The sequence below is a fragment of the Oncorhynchus kisutch genome, unplaced genomic scaffold, assembly GCF_002021735.2.
Source record: "Oncorhynchus kisutch isolate 150728-3 unplaced genomic scaffold, Okis_V2 Okis03b-Okis08b_hom, whole genome shotgun sequence".
Classification (NCBI taxonomy): Eukaryota; Metazoa; Chordata; class Actinopteri; order Salmoniformes; family Salmonidae; genus Oncorhynchus; species Oncorhynchus kisutch.
In genome coordinates this window covers 14404311-14423250 of record NW_022261980.1, presented here as the reverse complement: position 1 = coordinate 14423250, position 18940 = coordinate 14404311, and the positions used below count along the sequence as shown (strand labels likewise).

Genomic DNA, 18940 nt, shown 5'->3' with positions numbered 1-18940 from the left:
ATGAACACTAAATACACCCCTGGGTAATGAAGACTAAATACACCCCTGGGTAATGTAGACTATATACACCCCCTGGGTAATGTAGACTAAATACACCCCTGGGTAATGAAGACTAAATACACCCCTGGGTAATGAAGACTAAATACACCCCTGGGTAATGAAGACTAAATACACCCCTGGGTAATGTAGACTAAATACACCCCTGGGTAATGAAGACTAAATACACCCCTGGGTAATGAAGACTAAATACACCCCTGGGTAATGTAGACTAAATACACCCCTGGGTAATGAAGACTAAATACACCCCTGGGTAATGAAGACTAAATACACCCCTGGGTAATGAAGACTAAATACACCCCTGGGTAATGAAGCCTATATACACCCCTGGGTAATGTAGCCTAAATACACCCCTGGGTAATGAAGACTATATACACCCCTGGGTAATGTAGACTATATACACCCCTGGGTAATGAAGACTATATACACCCCTGGGTAATGAAGCCTATATACACCCCTGGGTAATGAAGACTATATACACCCCTGGGTAATGTAGACTAAATACACCCCTGGGTAATGTAGACTAAATACACCCCTGGGTAATGAAGACTAAATACACCCCTGGGTAATGAAGACTAAATACACCCCTGGGTAATGAAGACTAAATACACCCCTGGGTAATGTAGACTAAATACACCCCTGGGTAATGAAGACTAAATACACCCCTGGGTAATGAAGACTAAATACACCCCTGGGTAATGTAGACTAAATACACCCCTGGGTAATGAAGACTAAATACACCCCTGGGTAATGAAGACTAAATACACCCCTGGGTAATGAAGACTAAATACACCCCTGGGTAATGAAGCCTATATACACCCCTGGGTAATGTAGCCTAAATACACCCCTGGGTAATGAAGACTATATACACCCCTGGGTAATGTAGACTATATACACCCCTGGGTAATGAAGACTATATACACCCCTGGGTAATGAAGCCTATATACACCCCTGGGTAATGAAGACTATATACACCCCTGGGTAATGTAGACTAAATACACCCCTGGGTAATGTAGACTAAATACACCCCTGGGTAATGAAGACTAAATACACCCCTGGGTAATGAAGACTAAATACACCCCTGGGTAATGAAGACTAAATACACCCCTGGGTAATGTAGACTAAATACACCCCTGGGTAATGAAGACTAAATACACCCCTGGGTAATGTAGACTATATACACCCCTGGGTAATGTAGACTAAATACACGCCTGGGTAATGAAGACTATATACACCCCTGGGTAATGTAGACTAAATACACCCCTGGGTAATGAAGCCTATATACAACCCTGGGTAATGAAGCCTATATACACCCCTGGGTAATGAAGACTAAATACACCCCTGGGTAATGAAGACTATATACACCCCTGGGTAATGAAGCCTATATACACCCCTGGGTAATGTAGACTGAATACACCCCTGGGTAATGAAGACTATATACGCCCCTGGGTAATGAAGCCTATATACACCCTGGGTAATGAAGACTATATACACCCCTGGGTAATGTAGACTAAATACACCCCTGGGTAATGTAGACTAAATACACCCCTGGGTAATGAAGACTAAATACACCCCTGGGTAATGAAGACTAAATACACCCCTGGGTAATGAAGACTAAATACACCCCTGGGTAATGTAGACTAAATACACCCCTGGGTAATGAAGACTAAATACACCCCTGGGTAATGAAGACTAAATACACCCCTGGGTAATGAAGACTAAATACACCCTGGGTAATGAAGCCTATATACACCCCTGGGTAATGTAGCCTAAATACACCCCTGGGTAATGAAGACTATATACACCCCTGGGTAATGTAGACTATATACACCCCTGGGTAATGAAGACTATATACACCCCTGGGTAATGAAGCCTATATACACCCCTGGGTAATGAAGACTATATACACCGCTGGGTAATGTAGACTAAATACACCCCTGGGTAATGTAGACTAAATACACCCCTGGGTAATGAAGACTAAATACACCCCTGGGTAATGAAGACTAAATACACCCCTGGGTAATGAAGACTAAATACACCCCTGGGTAATGTAGACTAAATACACCCCTGGGTAATGAAGACTAAATACACCCCTGGGTAATGTAGACTATATACACCCCTGGGTAATGTAGACTAAATACACGCCTGGGTAATGAAGACTATATACACCCCTGGGTAATGTAGACTAAATACACCCCTGGGTAATGAAGCCTATATACAACCCTGGGTAATGAAGCCTATATACACCCCTGGGTAATGAAGACTAAATACACCCCTGGGTAATGAAGACTATATACACCCCTGGGTAATGAAGCCTATATACACCCCTGGGTAATGTAGACTGAATACACCCCTGGGTAATGAAGACTATATACGCCCCTGGGTAATGAAGCCTATATACACCCTGGGTAATGAAGACTATATACACCCCTGGGTAATGTAGACTAAATACACCCCTGGGTAATGTAGACTAAATACACCCCTGGGTAATGAAGACTAAATACACCCCTGGGTAATGAAGACTAAATACACCCCTGGGTAATGAAGACTAAATACACCCCTGGGTAATGTAGACTAAATACACCCCTGGGTAATGAAGACTAAATACACCCCTGGGTAATGTAGACTATATACACCCCTGGGTAATGTAGACTAAATACACCCCTGGGTAATGAAGACTATATACACCCCTGGGTAATGTAGACTAAATACACCCCTGGGTAATGAAGCCTATATACAACCCTGGGTAATGAAGCCTATATACACCCCTGGGTAATGAAGACTAAATACACCCCTGGGTAATGAAGACTATATACACCCCTGGGTAATGAAGCCTATATACACCCCTGGGTAATGTAGACTGAATACACCCCTGGGTAATGAAGACTATATACGCCCCTGGGTAATGAAGACTATATACACCCCTGGGTAATGTAGACTAAATACACCCCTGGGTAATGTAGACTAAATACACCCCTGGGTAATGAACACTAAATACACCCCTGGGTAATGAAGACTAAATACACCCCTGGGTAATGAAGACTAAATACACCCCTGGGTAATGTAGACTATATACACCCCCTGGGTAATGTAGACTAAATACACCCCTGGGTAATGAAGACTAAATACACCCCTGGGTAATGAATACTAAATACACCCCTGGGTAATGAAGACTAAATACACCCCTGGGTAATGTAGACTAAATACACCCCTGGGTAATGAAGACTAAATACACCCCTGGGTAATGAAGTCTAAATACACCCCTGGGTAATGTAGACTAAATACACCCCTGGGTAATGAAGACTAAATACACCCCTGGGTAATGAAGACTAAATACAACCCTGGGTAATGATGACTAAATACACCCCTGGGTAATGAAGCCTATATACACCCCTGGGTAGTGTAGCCTAAATACACCCCTGGGTAATGAAGACTATATACACCCCTGGGTAATGTAGACTATATACACCCCTGGGTAATGAAGACTATATACACCCCTGGGTAATGACGCCTATATACACCCCTGGGTAATGAAGACTATATACACCCCTGGGTAATGTAGACTAAATACACCCCTGGGTAATGTAGACTAAATACGCCCCTGGGTAATGAATACTAAATTAAGTGTTTGATCTGTCAAAAACCTACATACTGACGGAAGCCATAATGACTGAAATGTCAATACCTTTATACTGTAAAACAAATCAGCCAAGAAAATGTATTTTATTTTGAAATTAGTTGTGATGACTATCTTTTGAAGAGAGCCACAAATAGCCTTGCCATCGTCTTCTACAATGGAGAAATGTGTACCTTAGAAACTCAACTGTACTGTCAAAATGGCTGACGACCACATGTCACACAAGGTCACTGTTTCCCTTTTGGTACATGAGTCTCAACAACACATGTATCATCAACTCAACTCTCCTGTCTTCCTCTCTAGTCTGGAGTGATACACTGTTCGCCCGTCTGAACAAGTCTAGTCATAATAACCCTCTGACAGAGTTACGGCCTAACCTCACCTCTCAGGTCAACCTGTCACGCAGGCAGCCAGCCAGGCACGCAACGCAGGCAGGCAGCACGCCTGGATTCAAACATTGTTCGTAATAATTTCAAATACCGTTTTTTTTATGCTTGATTGAGCATGCCTGATGCACTAAACCCTATGTCATTAATTAATTTAATGATTGATTGAGCTTGCCTGTTGCACTAAACCCTATGTCATTAATTAATTTAATGATTGATTGAGCCTGTTGCACTAAACCCTATGTCATTAATTAATTTAATGATTGATTGAGCTTGTTGCACTAAACCCTATGTCATTAATTAATTTAATGATTGATTGAGCCTGTTGCACTAAACCCGATGTCATTAATTAATTTAATGATTGATTGAGCTTGTTGCACTAAACCCTATGTCATTAATTAATTTAATGATTGATTGAGCTTGTTGCACTAAACCCTATGTCATTAATTAATTTAATGATTGATTGAGCCTGTTGCACTAAACCCTATGTCATTAATTAATTTAATGATTGAGCCTGTTGCACTAAACCCGATGTCATTAATTAATTTAATGATTGAGCCTGTTGCACTAAACCCGATGTCATTAATTAATTTAATGATTGAGCCTGTTGCACTAAACCCTATGTCATTAATTAATTTAATGATTGAGCCTGTTGCACTAAACCCCATGTCATTAATTAATTTAATGATTGAGCCTGTTGCACTAAACCCTATGTCATTAATTAATTTAATGATTGAGCCTGTTGCACTAAACCCTATGTCATTAATTAATTTAATGATTGAGCCTGTTGCACTAAACCCTATGTCATTTATTAATTTAATGATTGAGCCTGTTGCACTAAACCCGATGTCATTAATTAATTTAATGATTGATTGAGCCTGTTGCACTAAACCCTATGTCATTAATTAATTTAATGATTGATTGAGCCTGTTGCACTAAACCCTACGTCATTAATTAATTTAATGATTGATTGAGCTTGTTGCACTAAACCCTATGTCATTAATTAATGTAATGATTGAGCCTGTTGCACTAAACCCTATGTCATTAATGAATTTAATGATTGAGCTTGTTGCACTAAACCCTATGTCATTAATTAATTTAATGATTGATTGAGCTTGTTGCACTAAACCCTATGTCATTAATTAATTTAATGATTGAGCTTGTTGCACTAAACCCTCTGTCATTAATTAATTTAATGATTGATTGAGCCTGTTGCACTAAACCCTATTTCATTAATTAATTTAATGATTGATTGAGCCTGTTGCACTAAACCCTATGTCATTAATTCATTTAATGATTGAGCCTGTTGCACTAAACCCTATGTCATTAATTAATTTAATGATTGATTGAGCCTGTTGCACTAAACCCGATGTCATTAATTAATTTAATGATTGAGCCTGTTGCACTAAACCCAATGTCATTAATTAATTTAATGATTGAGCCTGTTGCACTAAACCCAATGTCATTAATTAATTTAATGATTGAGCCTGTTGCACTAAACCCAATGTCATGAATTAATTTAATGATTGAGCCTGTTGCACTAAACCCTATGTCATTAGTTAATTTAATGATTGAGCCTGTTGCACTAAACCCGATGTCATTAATTAATTTAATGATTGAGCCTGTTGCACTAAACCCTATGTCATTAGTTAATTTAATGATTGAGCCTGATGCACTAAACCCTATGTCATTAATTAATTTAATGATTGATTGAGCTTGCCTGTTGCACTAAACCCTATGTCATTAATTAATTTAATGATTGATTGAGCCTGTTGCACTAAACCCTATGTCATTAATTAATTTAATGATTGATTGAGCTTGTTGCACTAAACCCTATGTCATTAATTAATTTAATGATTGATTGAGCCTGTTGCACTAAACCCGATGTCATTAATTAATTTAATGATTGATTGAGCTTGTTGCACTAAACCCTATGTCATTAATTAATTTAATGATTGATTGAGCCTGTTGCACTAAACCCTATGTCATTAATTAATTTAATGATTGAGCCTGTTGCACTAAACCCGATGTCATTAATTAATTTAATGATTGAGCCTGTTGCACTAAACCCGATGTCATTAATTAATTTAATGATTGAGCCTGTTGCACTAAACCCTATGTCATTAATTAATTTAATGATTGAGCCTGTTGCACTAAACCCCATGTCATTAATTAATTTAATGATTGAGCCTGTTGCACTAAACCCTATGTCATTAATTAATTTAATGATTGAGCCTGTTGCACTAAACCCTATGTCATTAATTAATTTAATGATTGAGCCTGTTGCACTAAACCCTATGTCATTTATTAATTTAATGATTGAGCCTGTTGCACTAAACCCGATGTCATTAATTAATTTAATGATTGATTGAGCCTGTTGCACTAAACCCTATGTCATTAATTAATTTAATGATTGATTGAGCCTGTTGCACTAAACCCTACGTCATTAATTAATTTAATGATTGATTGAGCTTGTTGCACTAAACCCTATGTCATTAATTAATTTAATGATTGAGCCTGTTGCACTAAACCCTATGTCATTAATGAATTTAATGATTGAGCTTGTTGCACTAAACCCTATGTCATTAATTAATTTAATGATTGATTGAGCTTGTTGCACTAAACCCTATGTCATTAATTAATTTAATGATTGAGCTTGTTGCACTAAACCCTCTGTCATTAATTAATTTAATGATTGATTGAGCCTGTTGCACTAAACCCTATTTCATTAATTAATTTAATGATTGATTGAGCCTGTTGCACTAAACCCTATGTCATTAATTCATTTAATGATTGAGCCTGTTGCACTAAACCCTATGTCATTAATTAATTTAATGATTGATTGAGCCTGTTGCACTAAACCCGATGTCATTAATTAATTTAATGATTGAGCCTGTTGCACTAAACCCAATGTCATTAATTAATTTAATGATTGAGCCTGTTGCACTAAACCCAATGTCATTAATTAATTTAATGATTGAGCCTGTTGCACTAAACCCAATGTCATTAATTAATTTAATGATTGAGCCTGTTGCACTAAACCCCATGTCATGAATTAATTTAATGATTGAGCCTGTTGCACTAAACCCCATGTCATGAATTAATTTAATGATTGAGCCTGTTGCACTAAACCCGATGTCATTAATTAATTTAATGATTGAGCCTGTTGCACTAAACCCTATGTCATTAATTAATTTAATGATTGAGCCTGTTGCACTAAACCCTATGTCATTTATTAATTTAATGATTGAGCCTGTTGCACTAAACCCGATGTCATTAATTAATTTAATGATTGATTGAGCCTGTTGCACTAAACCCTATGTCATTAATTAATTTAATGATTGATTGAGCCTGTTGCACTAAACCCTACGTCATTAATTAATTTAATGATTGATTGAGCTTGTTGCACTAAACCCTATGTCATTAATTAATGTAATGATTGAGCCTGTTGCACTAAACCTTATGTCATTAATTAATTTAATGATTGAGCTTGTTGCACTAAACCCTATGTCATTCATTAATTTAATGATTGATTGAGCTTGTTGCACTAAACCCTATGTCATTAATTAATTTAATGATTGAGCTTGTTGCACTAAACCCTATGTCATTAATTAATTTAATGATTGATTGAGCCTGTTGCACTAAACCCTATTTCATTAATTAATTTAATGATTGATTGAGCCTGTTGCACTAAACCCTATGTCATTAATTCATTTAATGATTGAGCCTGTTGCACTAAACCCTATGTCATTAATTAATTTAATGATTGATTGAGCCTGTTGCACTAAACCCGATGTCATTAATTAATTTAATGATTGAGCCTGTTGCACTAAACCCAATGTCATTAATTAATTTAATGATTGAGCCTGTTGCACTAAACCCGATGTCATTAATTAATTTAATGATTGAGCCTGTTGCACTAAACCCGATGTCATTAATTAATTTAATGATTGAGCCTGTTGCACTAAACCCTATGTCATTAATTAATTTAATGATGTCATCATGATGTCATTATGGCAAAAGTACAAACCACACCCATCGGCACTCCAAGCAAACACTTCAAAGTATCTGAAAGATGTTGAATAGTATTTGAACCCAGGTCCGAAACAGGCTGTGTTCCTGGCTGTGTTCCTGGCTGTGTTCCTGGCTGTGCTCCTGGCGGTGCTCCTGGCTGTGTTCCTGGCGGTGCTCCTGGCTGTGTTCCTGGCTGTGCTCCTGGCTGTGCTCCTGGCTGTGTTCCTGGCTGTGTTCCTGGCTGTGCTCCTGGCTGTGCTCCTGGCTGTGTTCCTGGCTGTGCTCCTGGCTGTGCTCCTGGCTGTGTTCCTGGCTGTGTTCCTGGCTGTGTGCACCTGTTTACCATGTCAATAACAACCTGCCTGCAATGTGACTCAGATTGTTACAACCTCTCATACCCTACCTCTCTGTCTGTCTTCCTTCTCATACCCTACCTCTCTTTCTGTCTTCCTTCTCATACCCTACCTCTCTGTCTGTCTTCCTTCTCATACCCTACCTCTCTGTCTGTCTTCCTTCTCATACCCTACCTCTCTGTCTGTCTTCCTTCTCATACCCTACCTTTCTGTCTGTCTTCCTTCTCATACCCTACCTCTCTTTCTGTCTTCCTTCTCATACCCTACCTCTCTGTCTCTCTTCCTTCTCATACCCTACCTCTCTGTCTTCCTTCTCATACCCTACCTCTCTTTCTGTCGTCCTTCTCCCTCCTCCTTCTCTCTCTGTCTCTCTCTCTCCCTCTCTGTCTCTCTCTTTCTCTCTCCCTCTCTGTCTCTCTCTTTCTCTCTCCCTCTCTCTGTCTCTCTCTCTCTCCCTCTCCGTCTCCCCTCTCATACCAATCTCTCCCATAACACCCTCCATGAAAGGTGAGGGTTAAACTAGTGCAGTCAGAGTCAGTGAGAGTGCGTGCACGTGCACATGCACACCTGTTGCTCTCTATGCATATCAGTGTAAAGACGTGGTTCACACAGGGTTCACAGCTGGTATGGATGGTATCACTATGATCAGTATTAGGCCCCCAACACACAACAACAGCTGTTAACTGTACAGAGTAGATAGAGGACCAAATGGAACTCTATTCCCTCTATAGAGCACTACTTTCAACATGAGCCCTATATAGTGCACTACTTTCAGCATGAGACAATTTTGAGCACTACTTTCAACATGAGCCCTATATAGCCCTCTATACTGCACTACTTCCAACATGAGCCCTATATAGAGCACTACTTTCAACATGAGCCCTATATAGCCCTCTATAGTGCACTACTTTCAACATGAGCCCTATATAGTGCACTACTTTCAACATGAGCCCTCTATAGTGCACTACTTTCAACATGAGCCCTATATAGTGCACTACTTTCAGCATGAGCCCTCTATAGTGCACTACTTTCAACATGAGCCCTATATAGTGCACTACTTTCAACATGAGCCCTATATTTATTTTTTATTTTATTTCACCTTTATTTAACCAGGTAGGCTAGTTGAGAACACCTTTATTTAACCAGGTAGGCTAGTTGAGAACACCTTTATTTAACCAGGTAGGCTAGTTTAGAACAAGTTCTCATTTGCAACTGCGACCTGGCCAAGATAAAGCATAGCAGTGTGAATAGACAACACAGAGTTACACATGGAGTAAACAATTAACAAGTCAATAACATAGTAGAAAAAAGAGAGCACTACTTTCAACATGAGCCCTATATAGCCCTCTATAGTGCACTACTTTCAACATGAGCCCTACATAGAGCACTACTTTCAACATGAGCCCCATATAGAGCACTACTTTCAACATGAGCCCTATATAGAGCACTACTTTCAGCATGAGCCCTACATAGAGCACTACTTTCAACATGAGCCCTACATAGAGCACTACTTTCAAGATGAGCCCCATATAGAGCACTACTTTCAACATGAGCCCTACATAGAGCACTACTTTCAACATGAGCCCTACATAGAGCACTACTTTCAACATGAGCCCCATATAGAGCACTACTTTCAACATGAGCCCTATATAGAGCACTACTTTCAACATGAGCCCTACATAGAGCACTACTTTCAACATGAGCCCTATATAGCCCTCTATAGAGCACTACTTTCAACATGAGCCCTATATAGCCCTATATAGTGCACTACTTTCAACATGAGCCCTCTATAGAGCACTACTTTCAACATGAGCCCTCTATAGTGCACTACTTTCAGCATGAGCCCTATATAGTGCACTACTTTCAATGTGAGCCCTATATAGAGCACTGCTTTCAACATGAGCCCTATATAGTGCACTACTTTCAACATGAGCCCTATATAGAGCACTACTTTCAACATGAGCCCTATATAGCCCTATATAGAGCACTGCTTTCAACATGAGCCCTATATAGTACACTACTTTCAACATGAGCCCTATATAGTGCACTACTTTTAACATGAGCCCTATATAGAGCACTACTTTCAACATGAGCCCTACATAGAGCACTACTTTCAACATGGGCCCTATATAGCCCTATATAGTGCACTAATTTCAACATGAGCCCTCTATAGAGCACTACTTTCAACATGAGCCCTCTATAGTGCACTACTTTCAGCATGAGCCCTATATAGAGCACAACTTTCAACATGAGCCCTATATAGCCCTATATAGTGCACTACTTTCAACATGAGCCCTCTATAGAGCACTACTTTCAACATGAGCCCTATATAGAGCACCACTTTCAACATGAGCCCTATATAGCCCTATATAGAGCGCCACTTTCAACATGAGCCCTATATAGTGCACTACTTTCAACATGGGCCCTATATAGTGCACTACTTTCAACATGACCCCTATATAGAGCACTGCTTTCAACATGAGCCCTATATAGAGCAATACTTTCAACATGAGCCCTATATAGAGTACTACTTTCAACATGAGCCCTATATAGCCCTATATAGTGCACTACTTTCAATGTGAGCCCTATATAGAGCACTACTTTCAACATGAGCCCTATATAGTGCACTACTTTTAACATGAGCCCTATATAGAGCACTACTTTCAACATGAGCCCTATATAGTGCACTACTTTCAACATGAGCCCTACATAGAGCACTACTTTCAAAATGAGCCCTATATAGCCCTATATAGTGCACTACTTTCAACATGAGCCCTCTATAGTGCACTACTTTCAACATGAGCCCTCTATAGTGCACTACTTTTAGCATGAGCCCTATATAGTGCACTACTTTCAATGTGAGCCCTATATAGAGCACTACTTTCCACATGAGCCCTATATAGTGCACTACTTTCAACATGAGCCCTCTATAGTACACTACTTTCAACATGAGCCCTATATAGAGCACTACTTTCAACGTGAGCCCTATATAGAGCACTACTTTCAACATGAGCCCTACATAGTGCACTGCTTTCAACATGAGCCCTATATAGAGCACTACTTTCAACATGAGCCCTATATAGAGCACTACTTCCAAAATATACCTTTATAGGGACTAGCACTATAAGGACTAGGGTGCCAGTTGGGATGTGCCCAGAGTACAGATTACTGAACGTGCTGTCCTGCCCCTGTTCCTCTTTCTGTTCAGACATGAGCCCCCCCCCATTCAGGGAACTGGAGAAGTGTTTACAGCTCTTCTGTTGACAAGAACCACAGCGTCCTAGAACAACCCATCGGCCCCTTCCTCACCCCTTCCCCCGAAAAACCTCCCTCCCACTCACTTAGTGAACCCTGAACCCTCCCTCCCTCATCCTCTCCCTGAATAACTCCCTCCCCCTTCCCTCCCTGCTCCTGACAACAATTTGCACAGAGTACAACCAGAAGCTCCTCTAGCCTTTCGGGGGTTCCTAAGTAAGATTTAGTGGCGGGGCCTACCCACCTCACGTGCAAAACACTTTAGCACCCCCCCAGTGGGTTAACTGCCTTGTTCAGGGGCAGAATGACAGATTTTTACCTTGTCAGCTCAGAGATTCGATCGAGCAACCTTTTGGTTACTAGTCCAACGCTCTAACCACTAGGCTACCTGCTGGTTACTAGTCCAACGCTCTAACCACTAGGCTACCTGCTGGTTACTAGTCCAACGCTCTAACCACTAGGCTACCTGCTGGTTACTAGTCCAACGCTCTAACCACTAGGCTACCTGCTGGTTACTAGACCAACACTCTAACCACTAGGCTACCTGCTGGTTACTAGTCCAACGCTCTAACGACTTGGCTACCTGCTGGTTACTAGTCCAATGCTCTAACCACTAGGCTACCTGCTGGTTACTAGTCCAACGCTCTAACCACTAGGCTACCTGCTGGTTACTAGTCCAACGCTCTAACCACTAGGCTACCTGCTGGTTACTGGCCCAACACTCTAACCACTCGGCTACCTGCCACCCTAAAAATCTATGGGGGTCCCCTGGAGGTCAGGGCCCCTGGGCACATCATTTGATGACGAATTACCTCACCTGGTAATGTAGAAATGTTATCTGACACATGGGCTAATTGATTGAAATTGCACCTTGTATTTGTAGATACTGTAGGCAGAGGAGCTTCTGACTGGAACATGGCATGACATCACAATAAAGCCAGTAGTAGTTCTGGAACAGTGTTCTAGAATGTTTATCAGAGTTCCAAACGAGAACAGAATAACCAGATACAAACAGGGAAGCATTGGACCTGTGCCCCAAATGGCACCCTACGCCCTTATATAGCGCACTACTTTTGACCACAGTAGTGCGCTACAAAGAGAACGGGGTTCTATTTGGGACTACGCGCTCTGGTCAAAAGTAGTGCACTGTGCAGGGTTTAGGGTGTCGTCTGGGACTCAACCATGAACCGTCAGTGTGTCTGGTCTAGCTAGCCTCAACGTGTGGTGGTGTGCTGTGTTCCTCTCTATAGTAAACAGAGACTGGTAGAAACCTGTCTGGGACACGAAGGTCACAAACACTACAGCTATCAAGGAACACTGAACAACACAGATCTTCCCATTGATTGTGCTAAATGGGAGAATAGAGACAACAGGTATCCAGATAGCTTATGAAACCAGTAGTTTGACACAAAATGGTGGTCGAAAAGAGATAGAGACCCTATATTTCTACGAGAGAGATAATAGACCCACGGATACTGTATGAATACAGTAGTTTGACACAAAATGGTGGTCAAAAAGAGATAGAGATCCTATATTTCTACGAGAGAGATAATAGACCCACGGATACTGTATGAATACAGTAGTTTGACACAAAATGGTGGTCGAAAAGAGATAGAGACCCTATATTTCTACGAGAGAGATAATAGACCCACGGATACTGTATGAATACAGTAGTTTGACACAAAATGGTGGTCAAAAAGAGATAGAGATCCTATATTTCTACGAGAGAGATAATAGACCCACGGATACTGTATGAATACAGTAGTTTGACACAAAATGGTGGTCGAAAAGAGATAGAGACCCTATATTTCTACGAGAGAGATAGTAGACCCACGGATACAGTATGAATACAGTAGTTTGACACAAAATGGTGGTTATCAAACACAGCAGCTGTCAAAACAAGCCTTTAGACCACCTGTAAGGCAGTACGGCTGTGTGATTCCATAGCTAGCTGCCTTTACAACCCTTTGTCTAAAAGAAACGCCAGGAACTCATCTCAGAACACATCGACAGGATACAATGGTAATTAAATAGCAAGGATAGGCCGTCATTGTAAATAAGAATTTGGTCTTAACTAACTTGCCTAGTTAAAAATAAATGAATAAAATAGATTTTGTTAGTTCAACAAAGTTTAAATAAAAAATAGCAGCGATATTTCGAACGGGAGTCCCTGTTGGGGGCCCACAGGACAGAACATGTTCGTTCCATCACAACAGTAGCACACGGGATTCAACTAAATAAGGGTTTGATGATGAGCTGATTAGTTGAATCAGGTGTGTTAGTGTTGGACTGGAACAAAAAGAAAAGAGTGTGTGTTAAACAGCGCTGTAAGTCCCTCCCTCACCGGCTGCACAAATGGCTTCTTTCATTTAGTCGGCGCTGCCCTCTGGTGGCGATGATGTGTATTACACCCCACTACCAAAACACAATGGTACAGATTTTTTTATTTTATCTTTATTTAACTAGGCAAGTCAGTTAGGAACAAATTCTTATTTTCAATGACGGCCTAGGAACAGTGGGTTAACTGCCTGTTCAGGGGCAGAATGACAGATTTGTACCTTGTCAGCTCTGGGATTTGAACTTGCAACCTTCTGGTTACTAGTCCAACACTCTAACCACTAGACTACCCTTCAGCCCCTCCACTCTAACCACTAGACTACCCTGCCGCCCCTCCACTTCCATCCGTTAAGCTAGCAGTCATTAGTCAGCAACAGGGTTGAAGGAAATAGTTGGCTTCAAGATAAAATGGCCTCGTTCATTTCAGTGGAAGGCAGTGGAAATGCTGATTGGGCCAACTTAGTGTAAAGCAGGAAATGTTAAAATAATATGTACATCTAAAAATAGTTTTAAATAACTGCAGCTGTTTACATAGACTGGCTTTAGTCATATTTGATGAACCACAGCTATAAAACAAGCATAGAAAACCAGCAATGGGAGGGGAAGGGAAGGACAAACAGTCTGATTGTTATTATAAGGGAGAGAGAGAAAAAAGAGTCTCTGTCTCTCTCTCTCTCTCTCTAGTCTCTCTCTCTCTCTAGTCTCCCTCTCTCACTCTCTCTCTCTCTCTAGTCTCTCTCTCTCTCTAGTCTCGCTCTCTCACTCTCTCTCTCTCTCTAGTCTCTCTCTCTCTCTCTCACACTCTCTAGTCTCGCTCTCTCTCTAGTCTCCCTCTCTCACTCTCTCTCTCTCTCTAGTCTCTCTCTCTCTCTAGTCTCCCTCTCTCACTCTCTCTCTCTCTCTAGTCTCTCTCTAGTCTCTCTCTCTCTAGTCTCTCTCTCTCTCTAGTCTCGCTCGCTCTCTAGTCTCCCTCTCTCACTCTCTCTCTCTCTCTCTAGTCTCTCTCTCTAGTCTCTCTCTCTCTCTAGTCTCTCTCTCTAGTCTCTCTCTCTCCCTCTCTAGTCTCTCTCTCTCTCTCTCTCTCTCTAGTCTCCCTCTCTCCAGTCTCCCTCTCTCTAGTCTCCCTCTCTCTCTCTCTCTCTCCCTAGTCTCTCTCTCTCTCTAGTCTCTCTCTCTCTCTAGTCTCTCTCTCTCTCTCTAGTCTCTCTCTCCCTAGTCTCGCTCTCGCTCTCTAGTCTCACTCTCTCTAGTCTCTCTCTCACTAGTCTCTCTCTCTCTCTAGTCTCTCTCTCTCTCTCTAGTCTCTCTCTCTCTAGTCTCTCTCTAGTCTCTCTCTCATTAGTCTCTCTCTCTCTAGTCTCTCTCTCTCTCGTCTCACTAGTCTCTCTCTCTCTCTGGTCTCTCTCTCTCTCTCTAGTCTCCCCCCCCCCCTCTCTCTCTCTCTCTCTCTCTCTCTCTCTCTCTCTCTCTCTCCCACCCTTCTTCATAAGCAGGAAGGGAAGGCCAAACTGGGCCGTGTTCCAGGCTATCTAGTGTGTGCTGTCTGTCCACGCAGCCCTATGCCTTCCCAGGGAAGAGAAGGAGGGAGAGATGAAGGAAGGGAAGGGACGAGGAAAGGAGGGGAAGTAGGGAGGGAGGGTGAAAGGAGGGGAGGTAGGGAGGGAGGGTGAAAGGAGCGGAGGTAGGGAGGGAGGGAGGTAGGGAGGGAGGGTGAAAGGAGGGGAAGTAGGGAGGGAGGGTGAAAAGTCAGGATGAAAAAAGGCCCACAGAGGGCAGACTAACACAAAGGGTCTCTCTAGTGTAGCCAGCCCTGTAGCTACCTGTTTCATCTACATAGCAGACTGTATGTCTGTCTACCTGCTTCCTCTAGATAACAGACTGTATGTCTGTCGACCTGCTTCCTCTAGATAACAGACTGTATGTCTGTCTACCTGCTTCCTCTAGATAACAGACTGTATGTCTGTCTACCTGCTTCCTCTAGATAACAGACTGTATGTCTGTCTACCTGCTTCCTCTAGATAACAGACTGTATGTCTGTCTACCTGCTTCCTCTAGATAACAGACTGTATGTCTGTCTACCTGCTTCATCTACATAACAGACTGTATGTCTACCTGCTTCCTCTAGATAACAGACTGTATGTCTGTCTACCTGCTTCATCTACATAGCAGACTGTATGTCTGTCTACCTGCTTCCTCTAGATAACAGACTGTATGTCTGTCTACCTGCTTACTCTAGATAACAGACTGTATGTCTGTCTACCTGCTTCATCTACATAACAGACTGTATGTCTGTCTACCTGCTTCCTCTAGATAACAGACTGTATGTCTGTCGACCTGCTTCCTCTAGATAACAGACTGTATGTCTGTCTACCTGCTTCCTCTAGATAACAGACTGTATGTCTGTCTACCTGCTTACTCTAGATAACAGACTGTATGTCTGTCTACCTGCTTCATCTAGATAACAGACTGTATGTCTGTCTACCTGCTTCCTCTAGATAACAGACTGTATGTCTACCTGCTTCCTCTAGATAACAGACTGTATGTCTGTCTACCTGCTTCATCTAGATAACAGACTGTATGTCTGTCTACCTGCTTCATCTAGATAACAGACTGTATGTCTGTCTACCTGCTTCCTCTAGATAACAGACTGTATGTCTGTCTACCGGCTTCATCTAGATAACAGACTGTATGTCTGTCGACCTGCTTCATCTAGATAACAGACTGTATGTCTGTCTACCTGCTAGATCTAGACAACAGACTGTATGTCTGTCTACCTGCTTCATCTAGATAACAGACTGTATGTCTGTCTACCTGCTTCCTCTAGATAACAGACTGTTTGTCTGTCTACCTGCTTCCTCTAGATAACAGACTGTATGTCTGTCGACCTGCTTCCTCTAGATAACAGACTGTATGTCTGTCGACCTGTTTCCTCTAGATAACAGACTGTATGTCTGTCTACCTGCTTCATCTACATAACAGACTGTATGTCTGTCTACCTGCTTCCTCTAGATAACAGACTGTATGTCTGTCTACCTGCTTACTCTAGATAACAGACTGTATGTGTGTCTACCTGCTTCGTCTAGATAACAGACTGTATGTCTGTCTACCTGCTTCATCTAGATAACAGACTGTATGTCTGTCTACCTGCTTCCTCTAGATAACAGACTGTATGTCTACCTGCTTCCTCTAGATAACAGACTGTATGTCTGTCTACCTGCTTCATCTAGATAACAGACTGTATGTCTGTCTACCTGCTTCATCTAGATAACAGACTGTATGTCTGTCGACCTGCTTCATCTAGATAACAGACTGTATGTCTGTCTACCTGCTAGATCTAGACAACAGACTGTATGTCTGTCTACCTGCTTCATCTAGATAACAGACTGTATGTCTGTCTACCTGCTTCCTCTAGATAACAGACTGTTTGTCTGTCTACCTGCTTCCTCTAGATAACAGACTGTATGTCTGTCGACCTGCTTCCTCTAGATAACAGACTGTATGTCTGTCGACCTGCTTCCTCTAGATAACAGACTGTATGTCTGTCTACCTGCTTCATCTACATAACAGACTGTATGTCTGTCGACCTGCTTCCTCTAGATAACAGACTGTATGTCTGTCGACCTGCTTCCTCTAGATAACAGACTGTATGTCTGTCTACCTGCTTCCTCTAGATAACAGACTGTATGTTTACCTGCTTCATCTACATAACATGGAGATTAGGTTTGAGCAGTAGGAATCAGTGGAGGCTGGTGAGAGGAGCTATAGGAGGGCGGGCTCATTGTAATGGGTGGAATGGCATAAAGGAACGGAGTCAAACATGTGGTTTCCATATGTTTGATGTGTTTGATAGCGTTCTATTGATTCCATTCCAGCCATTACAATGAGCCCGTCCTCCTATAGCTCCTCTCACCAGCCTCCACTGGTAGGAATCCACTTTAAGACATCTTCAGACACCTTGGTGTAAAACGGGATACATTTCCGGACATCCTCAGTTACCTAAGCAGTCCCGGGACACTATTTAGGACATCCTTAGTCACCTTATGGAGCCATGGTATACGTTTTAGTACATCCTCAGGCACCTTAGCGTTACGGTATACATATTAGGACATCCTCAGTCACCTTATGGAACCATAGTATACATATTAGGACATCCTCAGTCACCTTAGGGGTTACAGTATACATATTAGGACATCCTCAGTCAACTTAGGAGTTACGGTATACATATTAGGACACCCTCAGTCACATTAGGAGTTACGGTATACATATTAGGACATCCTCAGTACCCTTAGGAGTTATGGTATACATATTAGGACATCCTCAGTCAACTTCCAGTCATCTGTCATACCTTGTTCTTGGTGCTGGTCCTTCTGCTCCATGGACACCAGGGCAGAGAAGTGTGCCTGGTCGTAAGCTAGGACCAGGGGGGAGCAGTGGCACAGGTTAGGAGGCACCTCCAGGGGCAGGTACAGCCCTCCAAACGGGATGGGGGCAAATGCTGGGGGAGGGGAGAAGAGGACAGGCAGTTAGAGGTTGAGATGAAAGGCCCAGTCTGAAAGTTCTCCGTTTGTCCCATCTAGGAATGAGAGTAGTTCGATTTATACAAATGAGTCTTACCAGAGCCATATGTCTAAAGAGTTGGGCCAGCTTTTGGACGCCATGTTAGTGCCTTTGAGCATTCCGTATATCCATTTACAACGAGAATTTGAAATCTTGTACATAGCATTGTTAAAAATTCCTGAGAATGATGTGAACCGCTATCGGTCCATGTTGCCCATGGTGAGCTAAAATGGCTGCCATGGAATGTAATGCCATATAAACGCATCATAATGCAGAAACCTAAAATGTCCTCTCGAACTCTCTAGATACGTGACTCTGAGTCGTACCGTTCTTCTTCTTTGGGT

At 41.8% G+C, this 18940-nt stretch overlaps 1 protein-coding gene across 1 annotated transcript in view; it reads right to left on the bottom strand.

The window, feature by feature from the left end:
* Positions 1 to 18940, bottom strand: part of LOC116359578 (OTU domain-containing protein 7A-like) — a 66490-nt gene that overhangs the window by 14204 nt on the left and 33346 nt on the right. Inside the window, 1 exon segment of the mRNA XM_031812415.1 lies at positions 18385 to 18534. Within this exon segment, the coding sequence (XP_031668275.1) occupies positions 18385 to 18534 (150 nt within the window).